The sequence below is a fragment of the Cyprinus carpio genome, chromosome A21 (genome assembly GCF_018340385.1).
Source record: "Cyprinus carpio isolate SPL01 chromosome A21, ASM1834038v1, whole genome shotgun sequence".
NCBI classification, from domain to species: Eukaryota; Metazoa; Chordata; class Actinopteri; order Cypriniformes; family Cyprinidae; genus Cyprinus; species Cyprinus carpio.
In genome coordinates, this window is record NC_056592.1 from 18,715,506 (window position 1) to 18,730,088 (window position 14,583).

At 39.0% G+C, this 14,583-nt stretch overlaps 1 protein-coding gene across 4 annotated transcripts in view; it reads right to left on the reverse strand.

Annotated features, from left to right (window-relative positions):
- Positions 1-247: 247 nt before the first annotated feature.
- The window catches only part of LOC109078749 (serine/threonine-protein phosphatase 2A 55 kDa regulatory subunit B beta isoform-like), a 90,166-nt gene continuing 75,830 nt past the window's right edge, over positions 248-14,583 (reverse strand). For 2 of the 4 annotated variants that reach the window (XM_042711182.1, XM_042711184.1), the window contains exons 5-9: positions 3,932-4,109; positions 2,526-2,690; positions 1,802-1,971; positions 1,562-1,653; positions 248-1,105 (exon numbers count right to left, since the gene is read on the reverse strand). In XM_042711182.1, coding sequence (XP_042567116.1) covers positions 826-1,105; positions 1,562-1,653; positions 1,802-1,971; positions 2,526-2,690; positions 3,932-4,109 — 885 coding nt within the window. In that variant the 3' untranslated portion in view covers positions 248-825. Of the gene's footprint in view, positions 1,106-1,561; positions 1,654-1,801; positions 1,972-2,525; positions 2,691-3,931; positions 4,110-13,938; positions 14,026-14,150; positions 14,476-14,583 lie in introns of those variants that run through there. The other 2 variants (XM_042711186.1, XM_042711185.1) reach the window with 2 other exon arrangements.

The following is a 14,583-nucleotide window of genomic DNA, read 5'->3' on the forward strand; positions in this document are numbered from 1 at the left end:
ATGCCTCGTGGCCACAGCAGCCACAACAACATGTTCAATTTTCGAAGCCATCTGCATCCTCTGTCCTGCCAAGAAGCAAGAATCAGATGTAGGCTGAATACTGAGTTGAAACATTTCCTCTCGCTATCTTAAGGCCCTTTCACATGACTTTTCAATGCATTCCACATAACAGCATGAAGTGTCAAAAATGTTGCACGCAAAAACTGTAGCACTGAATGTCAAATTTGAATTGGCTTATCAGTTGATCTTTCAAAATGCATCCAATGATTACCAAGTTTGTATGACATTACATGAGACACACCAGCACAAAAATCAAAGCAAGATGGAAGAGGCTGTGCCTCTACTCAACTTGAAAGGCATGACATTCAAAGAAAATATATTTTTGTTCTCTTTTTCACTTCATTTCACTTGCTACCTAGCAACATACTACCATGATGGCATCTAGGATGCTTCTCATGGAGGTCAAATGGTGCTGGAGAGAGGCCCTGATGTGAATCGTGTGAAAGGGCCTTTAGTGACATTAAAGATAAAAGGTTCCACTTTGTATTGCTGTGCATTACCAATAAACCTATAGCTAGGGAGATTTTAAGTAATTAAAAAAAAAAAAGCAGTCCAACAGCCAGTGTAGTTGTCCTTGGTTTGTAGTGCACCTTCAAGTTTTGTTTTGTTAGATTCAGTACAATATCAAATCTGCTGTAGAAGGCCAAGCTCATCTAGATGTTCCTCAAGTTCACTGCTAGTGAGTCCAACCTTTTAAACTCCCAGTTCATCTAGAGAAATAATGCCTCTTGTCGTTGTGATAACTGGAGACATCAGAGCTACATGCTAGTTGACCTTGTCCTGAAATATATAGAGGTTGTTGGTGGCGGCCACAGCGATGATGTTCTCATTGGGGTGCCATGCAGTGTGTAGGATCTTCTTACTGAAGTCCAGACTGTCTACACTGATTTCATCTTTACGACGCTTGCCACCAACACAAACTTTGCGTGGCTTGAGAATGGCTCTGGGTTTGCTGTTTTCCCGTGAGGCCTCCAGAGTCACGTCACGCTTAGTGTTCCGATCGAACATACGGAAGAAATTGTTGTAGGAGCCTGTCATTAGGACACTAATGGGAAAGGAATAAGACAATTAGTTCTTGATACCGGCACCATACAGTCGAAAATCAATCTGAAAAACCATGCGTGATTGATTGCTTTTGACCAGGGGAGTCCAGTCCTTATCTTGGAGGTCCACCTTCCTGTAGAGCAGGGATGGGCAACTTAGGTCCTGGAGGGCCACTGTCCCACAGAGGTCAGCTTCAGCCCTAATTAAACATATCTTGCCTGTAATTTCAGGCAATCCTGGAGACAAAGGTTAGATTCTTCAGGCATGTTTGACTGAGATGGAGCTAAACTCTGCAGAACAGTGGCTCTCTAGGACCAGAGTTGGTCATCCTTGGTGTAAAGTTTGGCTCCAAGCTAATCAAGGGATTCAGAATTAATCCCCAAATTTCCAGAACAGAGCAAATCGCTGGAAGGTGGACATCCAGGAGAAGGACCAGACACCCCTGCTTTTGACAGACCTGTCAGTTCCATTCCAGACACATTCAAACTTGTCAAAGATGCAGTCATTCTCGTACAGTGAGCATAGCTTACTCCTAAGGTAGTCATGGACCTGTAAAAGGTAGAACCAAATACAAAGATGATCAATACCTAGTGGAATATTTGACCGACAATTACAGTAAAACTAGTTTTTGATGTCATTATAAACCAATCATTATAAACGTAATCACAGGTCACTGTTCAGTCTGCAAAGCCAATACCTGGTAAGTTTCCAAAGGCTTGCTCTCCATGTTGATGTCCCACACCTTCACTGTGAGGTAGTCCCGGGTCATCAAGTAACGTCCACTGTGGCTGAATTTCACATCTGAGATGGAAGAGATGATCTCTGAGAAGAAGGAGCGATTACTGGGGTCTTCTGGTTCCTCAAATACTGATGAAAAGAAACAAGAAGACATTAATATATAAGCAATTTTTCAGGAGCAGAATTGAGGCATTGATCTTGTGGCCTTGGTCTTAAAACCTCTAATGGCATTGGTCTGGATCTTGTTGTCAGTTTATACTACTTTCAAATTCAAATCAGTTTGGTTCCAACCACAAAACTCTCTGTTCTACAATACAATAATCAAAGTTTTTTTAATTGAATGCTGCAATAAATTCAGTATTTTCTTTATATCGGTTAATCAAAATTGACCCCCTAGTTCTTGGACCGAACGGGTCTTGGAGTAACTCTGTGTTTTGGAATTTGGATTTTTTTTCTGGTTTTGGGCCTTAAGGGGTCTAGCCTTGGACTGATTCTCATAATGGTCATAGAATGTCTGGTTTTGAACCCAACTGAAATTTCAAAATGGCTTTAACCTGTTTGGTTTAAACCAAGATCTTGAGGAAAAATATTGAATGGCTGCAATGAGTTGGCAGACAAAATAAATGGCACATCTCAATCAAAGTTCCAACAAGGAAACCAAAAAAGGACTAAAGTGAGCTCACATTTAGAGTGGTTGTCACAAAGTGCGGATGTTCTCATGTCACACAATCTTATGGAGCCCTTGCTGCTACTGTAGACAAACGTGTTGCACTGGTTAGGGTGAAACTCAGCCGCTGTGATCACCTCGGTCAATTCTTCCAGGTTGGCTGGCTTTATGTCCACAATATCTGAGTAGGCAGAGTGAAGGATCCACAATCCTACATTTCATACACTCGAAGCACATGGAATTCCCCATAAATCATTAAAACCCTTTCAATAAATGTCCTACTTGATTAATGTGTCTGGTCCTAGAGTATATATGGTGGATTACTTCAGATCTACATTCCCAAATGATTGGATGAAACCAGCTTACAAAGACGTAAATCCGCAACTGAGAAAATCTCTCATGCTAAATTTCTCCCAAGAGAATCTACGCTTTCAGAACTGGCTTATATAAAAAACTTTGGATAAAAAAAAACTCTAGGAGCCATAAATATAGCATCACATGCATCTGTTGGTATTGGGTAGTGACATGTTATCCATCATGACATGTTGTGAGGATCATACATTTACAGTCTGACTTTTGGCTAATAACAGGCTTATCTTAACTTATCTTCTTATCCCTTGAGGGACTCCACAGAACCCATGGCCACCCATACAGACTGTCCACAGGCTCTTCGTCCTGCAGGGTCCTTGAGAACAGTAATCAATAGTGATCGATGGGGATGTGTGCCTGAGTAAGCTGGACACTATTTATCTTTGGGACGGCAAAGAAGGGGTCAGGATTAGTGGTGGACACTTGATAAAGGGTAATGGGTGTAATGTACATCACAGAGGTGTCATCTATCAGAATTAAGTGACAGCAGAGACAGTCTGCATGTGCTTTATTGGGTTTGTTTGATTGCTGGTTTAGCTGATTCCTTTTGTCCTTAGTTTAGTAACAAAAGCCTGTCAGTATTTATTGTGTCTGGGTACAAAGACACAACTGGGAAAATAAAGCAATAAGCCACAGGAGGTAGCTGTGAACTTACAATAGTTAAAGGATGCTGTGACGTATGATGCAAAAAGGTTTATTGCTTTTATCAAATATTAATGTAAAAATGTATAAGCACAACAATCAATTCTTCCATCAAGTAACAGGACTATAGCCAAACGGTAGGAGATATCATAGATATGTTGACTTGGCACATTACCTAAAGTATTCAATTTTTACATTTCCACTCTTATAACAGGCCCTGTGATGAGCTGGTCATCTGTCCAGGGTGTTTCTTTTCTTTTGGCTTGAGACACTGGGATAGAGTCCATCATCCCCGTGATCCTAATTAGGATAAGCAGTTTATATACGTTTGAATGAACACAGTTCTTTTAGTAGTCCCAATATTTGCAACCATCTCAGATTGTCATCAATCATCTGATTCTAAAAGGATACTAAAGCTTTGGTTTGTGATCTCCAAGTTCCATAGGTTGATCCTCAGGTCATCCGTGGACATGTATGTCTCATAGTCACTGTTGACCGAGATGGAGTTAATGTGATAGGTGTGAGCATTAGAAAAAATGCGACGTGGTGTGGCCTCCACCATCAAGTCCATGGGCCTTAAAACGGGCACCTGAGAGGAGAAGGAAGACACATGGTTGGGAAAAGAGACAACAAAGGGAACGTCAATATTTGCAATAAGTACTGAGATACGGGATTCTTAAAAATTAAATATTTGCTTAAAAACATCGCCTGTAGCATGGTGGCTCAGGTCCCAGGTCCCAACTGAACTCTAGTTTCCCCCCCACCCAAAGAGATACAGGATAGGTGAATTAAAGATTAAATTGTGTGAGTTCATGTATGTGTTAAACCTGAGTTCATGTATGTGTTAGACACTGGCCATCAGCTATGGGTGATGACCTGTATTTGGCCAAAGAGCCTGGGATAGGCTTTAGCATCCCACGCGGTTTGGAAAATGGATGGATGTCCTCCCATTAGTGAATGACTATATGAGCCGGCCCAAATTTATCCTACTCAATTTCTTGAATCTAATAAAAGATAATTTATTTAATTTAGGCAATTCTGTGTATTTCTCATTTGTTATATTTATAGGGGACATATAACATTGCTAAAAAATAACATTATTTTGTGTATTTGGTGTAATGAAATGTGTTTATGCGGTTTAAGGTTAAAGAAACACATTATTTTCCACATACTGTACATTATTGTTTCTCCTCTATGCCCCGCCTTTCTGAAACGTGTCGATTTTTACAAAGCTCATCTCTCTGAAAAGCGAGGTGTGCTCTGATTGGCCAGCTATCCAGTGCGTTGTGATTGGCCAAATACCTCAAGCGTGTGACAGAAATGTTACGCACTTACCATACTGTGATGCCGTGTCCCGGTGCGACGAGACAAAACTAATAAAACCCATTACAAATGAGGCATTTGTAGCATCCAGTGGGGACATAATTACTGACTATAATGACTTATACTATCTTTTTGCGCATTGCATCGCGCCACATAAACATAAAACCATGTCTGCAGTTGTGATCAGAGAAACAACAAACAACAAGCGCTACTCCACACTACTCAAAACTTGCATTTGAATCATCAGTGGCAAATTCTTTAAATATGAAAATGTACTTACAGGCTGTGAGTCAGCATTATTTGTCAGAACACCAGCATTGTAGGCTACTCTCCCAGGAATCAGTCCTGGTCCTCTGTAAAATGCGTTGTACACATCTGAATATTTGGTTTGAACTGTTCTGGAACAGTGGCTCCACGACATGGCGGCGGCAGCAACAATAATACTACACCAAGAATCAAAGTTACGCCTTCTTTCTTTGCGTGAACATTTGGGCGGTGTTATGCAAATCTTCCCATACAGTGACATAGTCATGTTTAAATGAGGTGCTTTAGGAGGGTGTGAACGAGTCTTAACTTTTGTAAAGAATATCTCTTTGGGTTTGAGACTTTAGTTTTTGCAACTTTAGGAATCTTATCTATTAACCAGTGGTGGAGCTAACGAATTACAACTACTCACGTTATTGTAATTAAGTAGTTTTTTCGGGTACTTGTACTTTGAGTATATTTTTAAAGCTGTACTTTTACTTGTCCTTAATTACAAATTAAGCAAAATAATTTACTTCTTTTTAAATCATATTTCTTTACGGAGTACGCCCAAAATTTTAATTGATATTCAAACCTTTGAAGGCACTTCAGTAGCCAATAAAAATATCCGATTGTAAAGGGACCAATAAAAGCCCTGTTATCTGAACTGGGAAAAGCGGTGTTGGAATTTTAATCATTCCCGCGCAAATGTGGCGAGCGCTTTATTGTAACATGAGAACACTGTCACGTAATCACAGAAAACTGGATGCGAGCTCTCAAATAGGCTTAACTTATATAAGTGAACCACCGGTCCTCTCACTCCGACACTGCTTGTGCGCAGACTGTGTGCAGTTGCGATCTCTCCATGCTTTTAAAGTAGAAATTATTTCTCTTTACTCCTGAATTAAACTTTGTCAAATGTTTTCAGCCACTCAGACTAGATCCACGCCTGACTGATAAAAATGCTAATAGAAATTTTATTGGCTGTAAGTGAAATGCACCAGAAATTTCAACAATCAAAGATGGAACTTTTATTTCTTTACAAAGTAAGTTTATGCTATTAAATGTTTTGGAATGGGATTTTTGTCTGATTTGTACATATAAATATCCTAGTCTGTTTAACTGCATCACTTCATTGTACAGTACAGTCATTAAGCCGTCTGATGTTCTATGGCTCTTAAATCACTGCTTATAAAAATTCAGTGTTGTCATATTTTGATTACCTCAAACTGAATTGAGTTAATTTGTTACTGTATAGTTTTTTTGTAGTCTGATGTTCTATGGCTCATTCAATTAGTTTGAAATTAATTTGAAATCAAGCTTACTTTAAGTACGATTTAGCAACAAAGTTACCCAATTTAAAACACAAATAAACAAAAGCAAAAAAAGTAAACGAAAGCACTCCGGTCCCGTCTACCTCACTTGAGTCTATCTCAACATATTTCTGAGCACTATTTAATTAATATTGGCCAGCTGGCATTTAAAGGGGTTTAAGTAAAAATATAAAGGTTCAGGGTTCTAATATTTTAGCTGAATTATTGTCTGGCCATCGTGGGATTTGTATGGATAGCACACAGTTAGGTGTTTAATGTTTGGGGTTATGGCAGATCGTTTGTATATTAGCACAGTTTGGTGTTTTCTTGGGGCGTCTGGCAGAGCGTCGGGACCCAGAAACAGATATTCTTAACCACTCCTATCCAACCGTGAATCCGCTATGAGCAAGAGGTGGAGTGGAGCTGCACCACAGTAAAGCCTCGCCCTTTATTTAATATTCTGTTTCACTTGAAAATACATCACAACACTGAAGTCAGTTGCAACTTCCGGTTCACAGGTACTTCAATATTGTGAAGTTAGAAATTCCTGTATCTTGACCACTAATTCACGTACTTTGTCAATAAGATAACAATGGGTTTTGTTCAAAGTAGCTATTATCCACATAGATCTGTGATATGAATATTTTTTGGTAATTCATTAAATATCGCCGGCTAAAAAGTAACTAGTAGCTAGTACTCTGAGTAGTTTTTGAGAAGAGTAATTTGTACTTTTACTTAAGTACTTTTTTGACACCAGTACTTTTTTCTGTTGGGGTGGGGCAGGGTGTATTGCAAGAGGAAAAAATTCTAGATATTTATACTGTAGATATTGCTATAGACTGTTATACGTATGTACACTGAAAAAAAAAAAAAAAAAAAAAAAAAACCTTTCATATTCAGCCTAGAATATCATGCACTTTCACAACAAATTAAACTTTTTTTTTTTTTATTGAATAATAATAATAAATCCTCTTTGTTCTTGTTCTACGTATCATCGTTTCTACACTGGTGATTTTTTCAACTAACTTTTATATTTATACCAAGCAAGGCCATATCTAGAACATTAGGGAGACAACTGTTTTGAGGAAAATATTAAGGCCAGACCACTATGGTAATGGTAAGGAGCTAAATAAATAAGATTTTTTCAGTGTACAAGCTATGATACATATACGTGTATTAAACTCCTCATAACTCGCAAACTCCCCGTGATAGCCCGCAACTATTTCCTTCCGTTTTCGCTCATTGTCAGCCTCTGTCTGTTTTTCTGCAACAGACTGAAGCCTCCGCGTGCATTCAGCGTGCCTTTGTTTTCAGCTAATAAAAAATGCTGCAATTTTCTGGAGTTATTTTATGATTGTTTGGGCAGTCTCAAGCTATATTTTAAACTTGTCAAAATACAATCCTCTTCAGATTAGTTGTAATATTCTTCAAAATGAGATACTAGTAATACATTACTGCCATGGATATTCCACATTATAGTAACCAAAGCATCTCAGCTGGAAAAACACAGTGCCACCAAAGCGTTTTTAAAGCGCCACCAGCTGGCCGAGCACCTGACAAAACACTTTGGTGGGCACACGTTATTGAATATTTACTGGAGCCAAACCTGAGAAAGGAGTCCAGAATATTCCACTGCGTTCCTGGACACGCAATTTGCGTCGCTGTAATTCATAGGTGGGGATTATGCTAATTGTGAATGAGCGTGAGCGCCCTATTTACGAATTATTGGAATTCACTAACATACGCATGTTTAACGATCAAATCGGACGTTTACGAAGCGTTTGTGAATCCGGTGGAGAGTTTCAGGAAGGTCTCTTTTACGCGCAAATTACTCAGAATTTACTCCTATATTTATGAATGTTTCATGAATGAGGCCCAATTTGTTATTGTTTTTTCCTCTGAAAACAAATAGAGATACCATACAGTACCTGGAGCTGAAATAAATGAGGTGGTCTTTTGTTCTCAAACTACTTGCCTACACCTAGTCCCAACCGACTCCCAAAGCCATACTGTCAAGATCTGAAGACGTGTGGAGTCTAACTCCCACAATGCAGCATGGTAATAGTGAGCAAAGGACAATCATCTCTTTAATGATGACTAATCTAAGGGCCAACGTTCCTACATGTGCTTCACAGAAGGGATATTGCGTCGCAGTCAGTGTCAGACTCCCCGGGATTTATTTATTTTATTTATTTAATTTTTTGTATGGGCGCTGCTCTCCACTAATGACAGAAGTGCCATGAAAGACATGAGGTGGAGGAGGGGCACACACTGCCAAGGCAGGTCATTATCACCTAACACATGGGAACTCCATCTCCATCTTTTGATTTCCATTAGAGGATGGGGGTGGGATGAGGGATGCCCTATTGTTGATGTATGTGTTTAAAGTACATTTTCTACTGCCTTCACTCTGATAATTCATTTGACAAAAGTACGCAACAGCAGGCCTCAAATATTTTGTACATTCTGCTTAAAAATATGATGTTAAACTCACAAATGTAATGTTCAGGTCATTTTTCAATTTAAACAGAAAACATTAAATTATGCTTTCATTAAGAAAATAAACAAATTTTTAGGAGAATTCAGATTTGTTGCGTTGTGACAGAAATTGTGACTTTAATTTGTTCTTTCTGATTGCTGGTCTGTCCTCTACTACCCTACATGTGCTTTCAATAATAAAATTAGCTCATTGAGCATAGCTTCATGAATTCAGTTGACAGGAGCAATCAAGACTGATTGAAGCAATTATCTTTCAATCAAGCATTAATTAATTTAAGACTGCTGGGATATTCAGTCACTAATGATAAGAGGGGGTTTGTATATGTGGGTACACCATTAAAACATACATAATTTATATCTTTAGCATTGCAGATTGTATCTTAGTATGGAAATCATAAATCAGCATGGATTCTGATAGAGTATGTGGAGATTTATTCCTATTTTATACATATACTCAGTCTCAGCAGGTATTAATAAGTGAAGAGTGAATCTTTTCTTAAAAAAAAAAAACAACAGTAGTAATGTCAAACTGACTGATTGTTAACTGCAATTCTGTCATGAAAACTCTCTGAAAATGTAGCATGATAATATATATGGCAATGTTAATGTGGGTCTTGACAGAATAGATCTGCCACGCTGCTGCTACTACTGCAGCAGAGCAAGTACTGAGACTTGCTACTGCCAATACAGCCACAGACATGCAGCTGTGAGCATGCAAGAATTACTTTAATTAAATTAATTAAATGAAATTACCCCCATGTATAACATAGATGAAATTCCCCTGTAGCAGATCTATACAGGTGAAACTGGGGAAGGTGGAGAGTTTTTGAAGCCCGCTGCAACTGCTCCAGGAAGCAGTAGCTGACTATTTAAATGTTGAGCAGCAAGCTCATTGGCTGCTGATGTGAAAGAAACCAATCATGATGTGATTATATCAGATTGTGTTAGAACCTATGACAGAACTTTGTATTAAATGTATTGAATGTCTTTAAACATGTTTAATTAATTAAATTAAATTATTGAATCTAAAAAAAATTACCAAATGCTGTAATTTTGTTAGCCTCATCTCACTCATTAACACAATGGCTGCGTTCAAAATGAAAACCGGGAGGCCTTTGACTGTCCTATAGACTGCCAAGTAAATAACAGTATCAAGGTCCATAAAAGATATGAAAGTCGTCGTCAGAATACTCCATCTGCCATCAGACGTGCAATCTGGGTTATATGAAGCGACGGGAACACTTTTTGTAAGCGAAGAAAACAAAAATAACAACTTTATTCAACAATTCCATTGTCAACAGTCTCCTCTGTGTCTCTCTATATCACCGTATGCTGCATATGCTCTTCTGTATCATCTGCGCCACAAGTGTACGCAGCACACGGCTATATGGAGAGACACAAAGGAGACTGTTGACAAAGGAATTGTTAAATAAAGTCGTTATTTTTGTTTTCTTGGCTTAAGAAAAATTGTTCCTGTCACTTCATATAACCCAGATTGCATGTCTGATGGCAGAAGGAGTATTCTGATGACGACTTTCATACTTTTTCTGGACCTTGACACTGTTATTTACTTGGCAGTCTATGGGACAGTCACAGGCCTCCCGGTTTTCATCCAAAATATCTTAAATTATGTTCCGAAGACGAACAAAGCTTTTACGGGCTTGGAACGACATGGGGGTAAGTGATTAATGACAAAATTTTCATTTTGGAGTGGAGTATCCCTTTAAAGAGCTATTTCTACCTGTTCTTACCCTTAAATTTAGTTTTGTTGGTGTAACCTAATATATTTATAATGTAAAATAACATTTTTAACATTTTAAAATAAAATGTTATTAATTTAGATGTTACCACATAAAGCACATTTTTGGATTAGCATTACACTTAATGTGGCTGAATGCATTAACACATTAGAAGAACAAATTCAGTAGCTACACCTTGATGATGCAAACAATGTTTTTGTGCCCTGGTCCGCTGCTTTGCTTCTCTGACAGTAGGGCCTTTCACACCACAGGAACCTTTTCATAGTACCAGAACTAATTGTGGAAGTACCCACTTTTGGCGTTTTAGTACCAGACTGCCTTTTTTGAGAACCAAATTAACTCCTACTCCAGAGCAGGGTCTAACCAGCACAACTGGTACTACCTGTGATGTAAGTAGACATTGATTGGCCAAATGCATTCGAAAACGCCCTCACCCGCCATGATTTAAAACACTGTGTAAACATACTGTAAACATTGTTTCAGCTTATTTCGCAAGTGTGACGAACAGTGATAAATATACGGATGCTGGAGTGCAGGCACTTGTAGTAAATGTAGCACTGCCAATCGTTGTCGTTGGAGATTCTTAGTCCTTCTTTCCGCTCTTTCAATCGCTTTACGTATACGTCGACATTCCATGTCCATTATTGTGAAACCACAACAACAAAAACACAGCTCTGATCACAGCGTCCTCCATCCTCCTGTTATTAATGTTGTTCTTCTTTGTTAACGTTGTTGAAAGCTGCGCACAAATGACATCGCTGTCGACCGGCTTACGTCCCTTCCTAGTACACACTGTCAGTGCGAATGCAACCCTTTAAATGTTACTGGGAAACAGTTCGCGCAAAACCGTCCCTGTACTTTAGTACTGTACATTTAGTTCTGGAACTAAAGCGGTGCGAAAGGCCCTATTGACCTGATTCAAATAGCAAACGCCAGAATGAGATAGTAAAATGACCCACTCATAAAGACCGTTACATATCGCCACCTACTGGTGTGACAATGTAACCTGCAGAAAGAGTCACTGAAAATTCCCACCACTAAACACAGACCGACAATCTGAAATGAGAAAATGAAAATAATTAGAGAGAAACAAAAAGGAAAAAACCTGTATGGGGTACAATATCCAAAATCCAAATGATTTTGTTTTACGAAGCGTAAAACATAAGCATGAGATCAACAAACGGTTCCCCTGAAACCTTCTCACACTGGCACTGGGCCACTACACCACCCTCTTGGTCCCTGGAAAGTATCTTTTTTCCACTAGGCTGCTTTTTATAGCCTAACAAAACCAAACATCCCTTTAGCTGACATGTTCTTTTGTCTTTGAGTCAAACACAAATTATACATGCCTTCCTAGATATCTCAAATTCACTGTTTTATTGACAGTGACAACCTCCTCCCCCCAGCAGAAACAATTTTGCTGGGTGAATCCCCTCGTGTTTGGAGTGGAGGCACAGATGAAGGCAGTAAACACTCAGTTGCCGAGTGTTAGTCTGGCAGTAGGGGCAGATGTACCCTGTGGACTCCCTGCGAGGGATCCACACTTACCTCCCACTTTATCTCATTCTCCTCTCTGCTCAGTCTGTGCAGAGTGATAAATGCCCTGCTTTTGTGCACACACACACACACACACACACACATTTGGTAGAGGATTCTCTTCTAGCTCTGGCCTCCAGTGGGTTGCAGTGTTAGTTAAGGAGGAGGTGATGGAACTGCTACCCTGAACACATTACATTCGTCTCAAGAACAATCTCCTAAATATATCCACGATCCAGAGCCACCAGTATACTGTATCCTCAATAGAAAGAGAGACATACTGTAAATTGATGTTAATTTAATAGGATGCAGATAACTGGATCTGTCCCAGATTTATTAACCCATAATATTTACATGCACACTTAATCATGTACTTAACTTCTAATTTCTACTTGAAGTCAACATGAAATCAGAATTGACACTATTTACTTTCTAAACCCATCTGTGCAACCAATAAAATAAGAAAATCAAAATGCAATAACTTGATCTGATGTCACCAAGGCCTCTCTTTTTTCCTGCAGTTTGGTCAAAAGTCAAATCAATACTAAATGACAAAAATTACAAATAGTTCTGCCCTGAAACTCCTGCTATTCATTAAACCTGAAGTTGACATGTTGGTTCAACTGTCACAGGGTTAACATTGTTTGTGACATCTGTTCTTTTGGAAATAATGGGACCCAAAGGGCATTAACAGTTTCTATAAGCTTTGGATAGTTTATTATGTTTCAGTGAAATCTAAGAATTGCATCTTCTCCCATAATGCATTTTTACATTTACCTACTTAGTCACCCATTACGTGAGGGTCATCCAAGCCCAGTGAAGAAAATAAGGCATCATTCTGTGATGACTGAATTAGAGTACAACTGGGGTTGCATATTGACATCTTTCTGAGTGGATGACTGCTGGATAAATCAATATCATAATTACTTAATTCTCAAACAGGAAAAATCCTTTAGTACAGCAAAGTAGTTGGATAAAAGGGTAACTATATTATACAATATTTACCTGGGTTGTTTGATTAACTGCAATTAATGCATGTTTAACAATCAAATGATTTTAATTCATGAATAATGACTGATTTAAACTTGGATTATTTAAATGAATGCCACAGATCATTATTTAGGAGCACAACCGCCAGGTCATGGAACCGACATGTCAAGCCAATGTGTAATTTAGAGTTCAGTTACACTTTTCCTCAAATGCCTTATGCCAGAAATAAACCTCTTTGCATTTCCAACCTTTGAATCAGCTGCCAGAAAACAACAGGGCTAAGACATGCTTTTTGAGATTTTCTCAAAAGATAATGAAGGGGCCTAGCAACTTTTAATGCGGTCTTCCCCCAAACATTATAAAATTGAAGAAAAATGGCGGGGGCAGGGAAAATGTAATCAATTAATCAATGTATCTCGGGCAGCTGCCAAACATTGCCCTGTATACTCTGAAAGAAGAAGAAATGACAAAAAAGATCCTGCCTGGGATCAATCTAACGATTCCCAGAAGAGAAGACCACAGTATCAACACAACATTAACATTTGACATTTATCAGTTGCCCCCCAGCTGTAGCAGCAGGTCACCTCTGGACACGTTCCACTTCCACAGTGTGAAATCATGTATATAGGAGGGTATATTCCTGTGGGTCCATACTGACAGATGCATAGGCTTCCTTCACTCTCACACCTTCAACAACAGCTCCATCAAACATTTGATGAAACCAAGCCTCCAAAATCCTACCTAAACCCCCTACCTTGTCAACTGTTTTTGGCGAGATATGAAACTCCATCTTCCAAAACATAATTCCTCCTCTCTTCCACTGGGGAGGCTATGGCTGCCAAATTACAACAGAGCTTGACCTTATTTTTTTTTCCTTCACATACTAGAGCCAACAAATTAAGACTAGCTTTTCCTTATGCTTGGGGAGAAGGAGACACATATTGGAGGAATCGCATCACTCAATACCTTTTGGAGATTTTGGACATTCCTCATTCAAGTAAATAATTCATGGGTTTCCATTCCTGCTCCTGGAGTGCAGCCTTCCAGCAGAGTTTAGCCCCAACCCTAATTAAGCACACCTGAACCCATCAATCAAGGTCTTGAGGATCACTAGCAGCATCCTGTCTAATATAGGGGTGTGAAATGAAATGAAATCCGGACGTACAACATCCGCCATGTTGTAACAGTCCCACAGTTGCTTCTGTTGTAGGTCATCCAGGTACTTTTCACCTATACTATTTTCATACATACTGCTCTTTTGGCATGCATTTTATTTGTATTTTTTTTTACATATTATATACACAGTGACTAGAAACCTCTCAGTAGATGTGTTGGAGCTAAACTCTGTAGTAAAGTGGCCTTCCAGGAAAAGGAATGGACACCCTTGACTAAGGTGTCC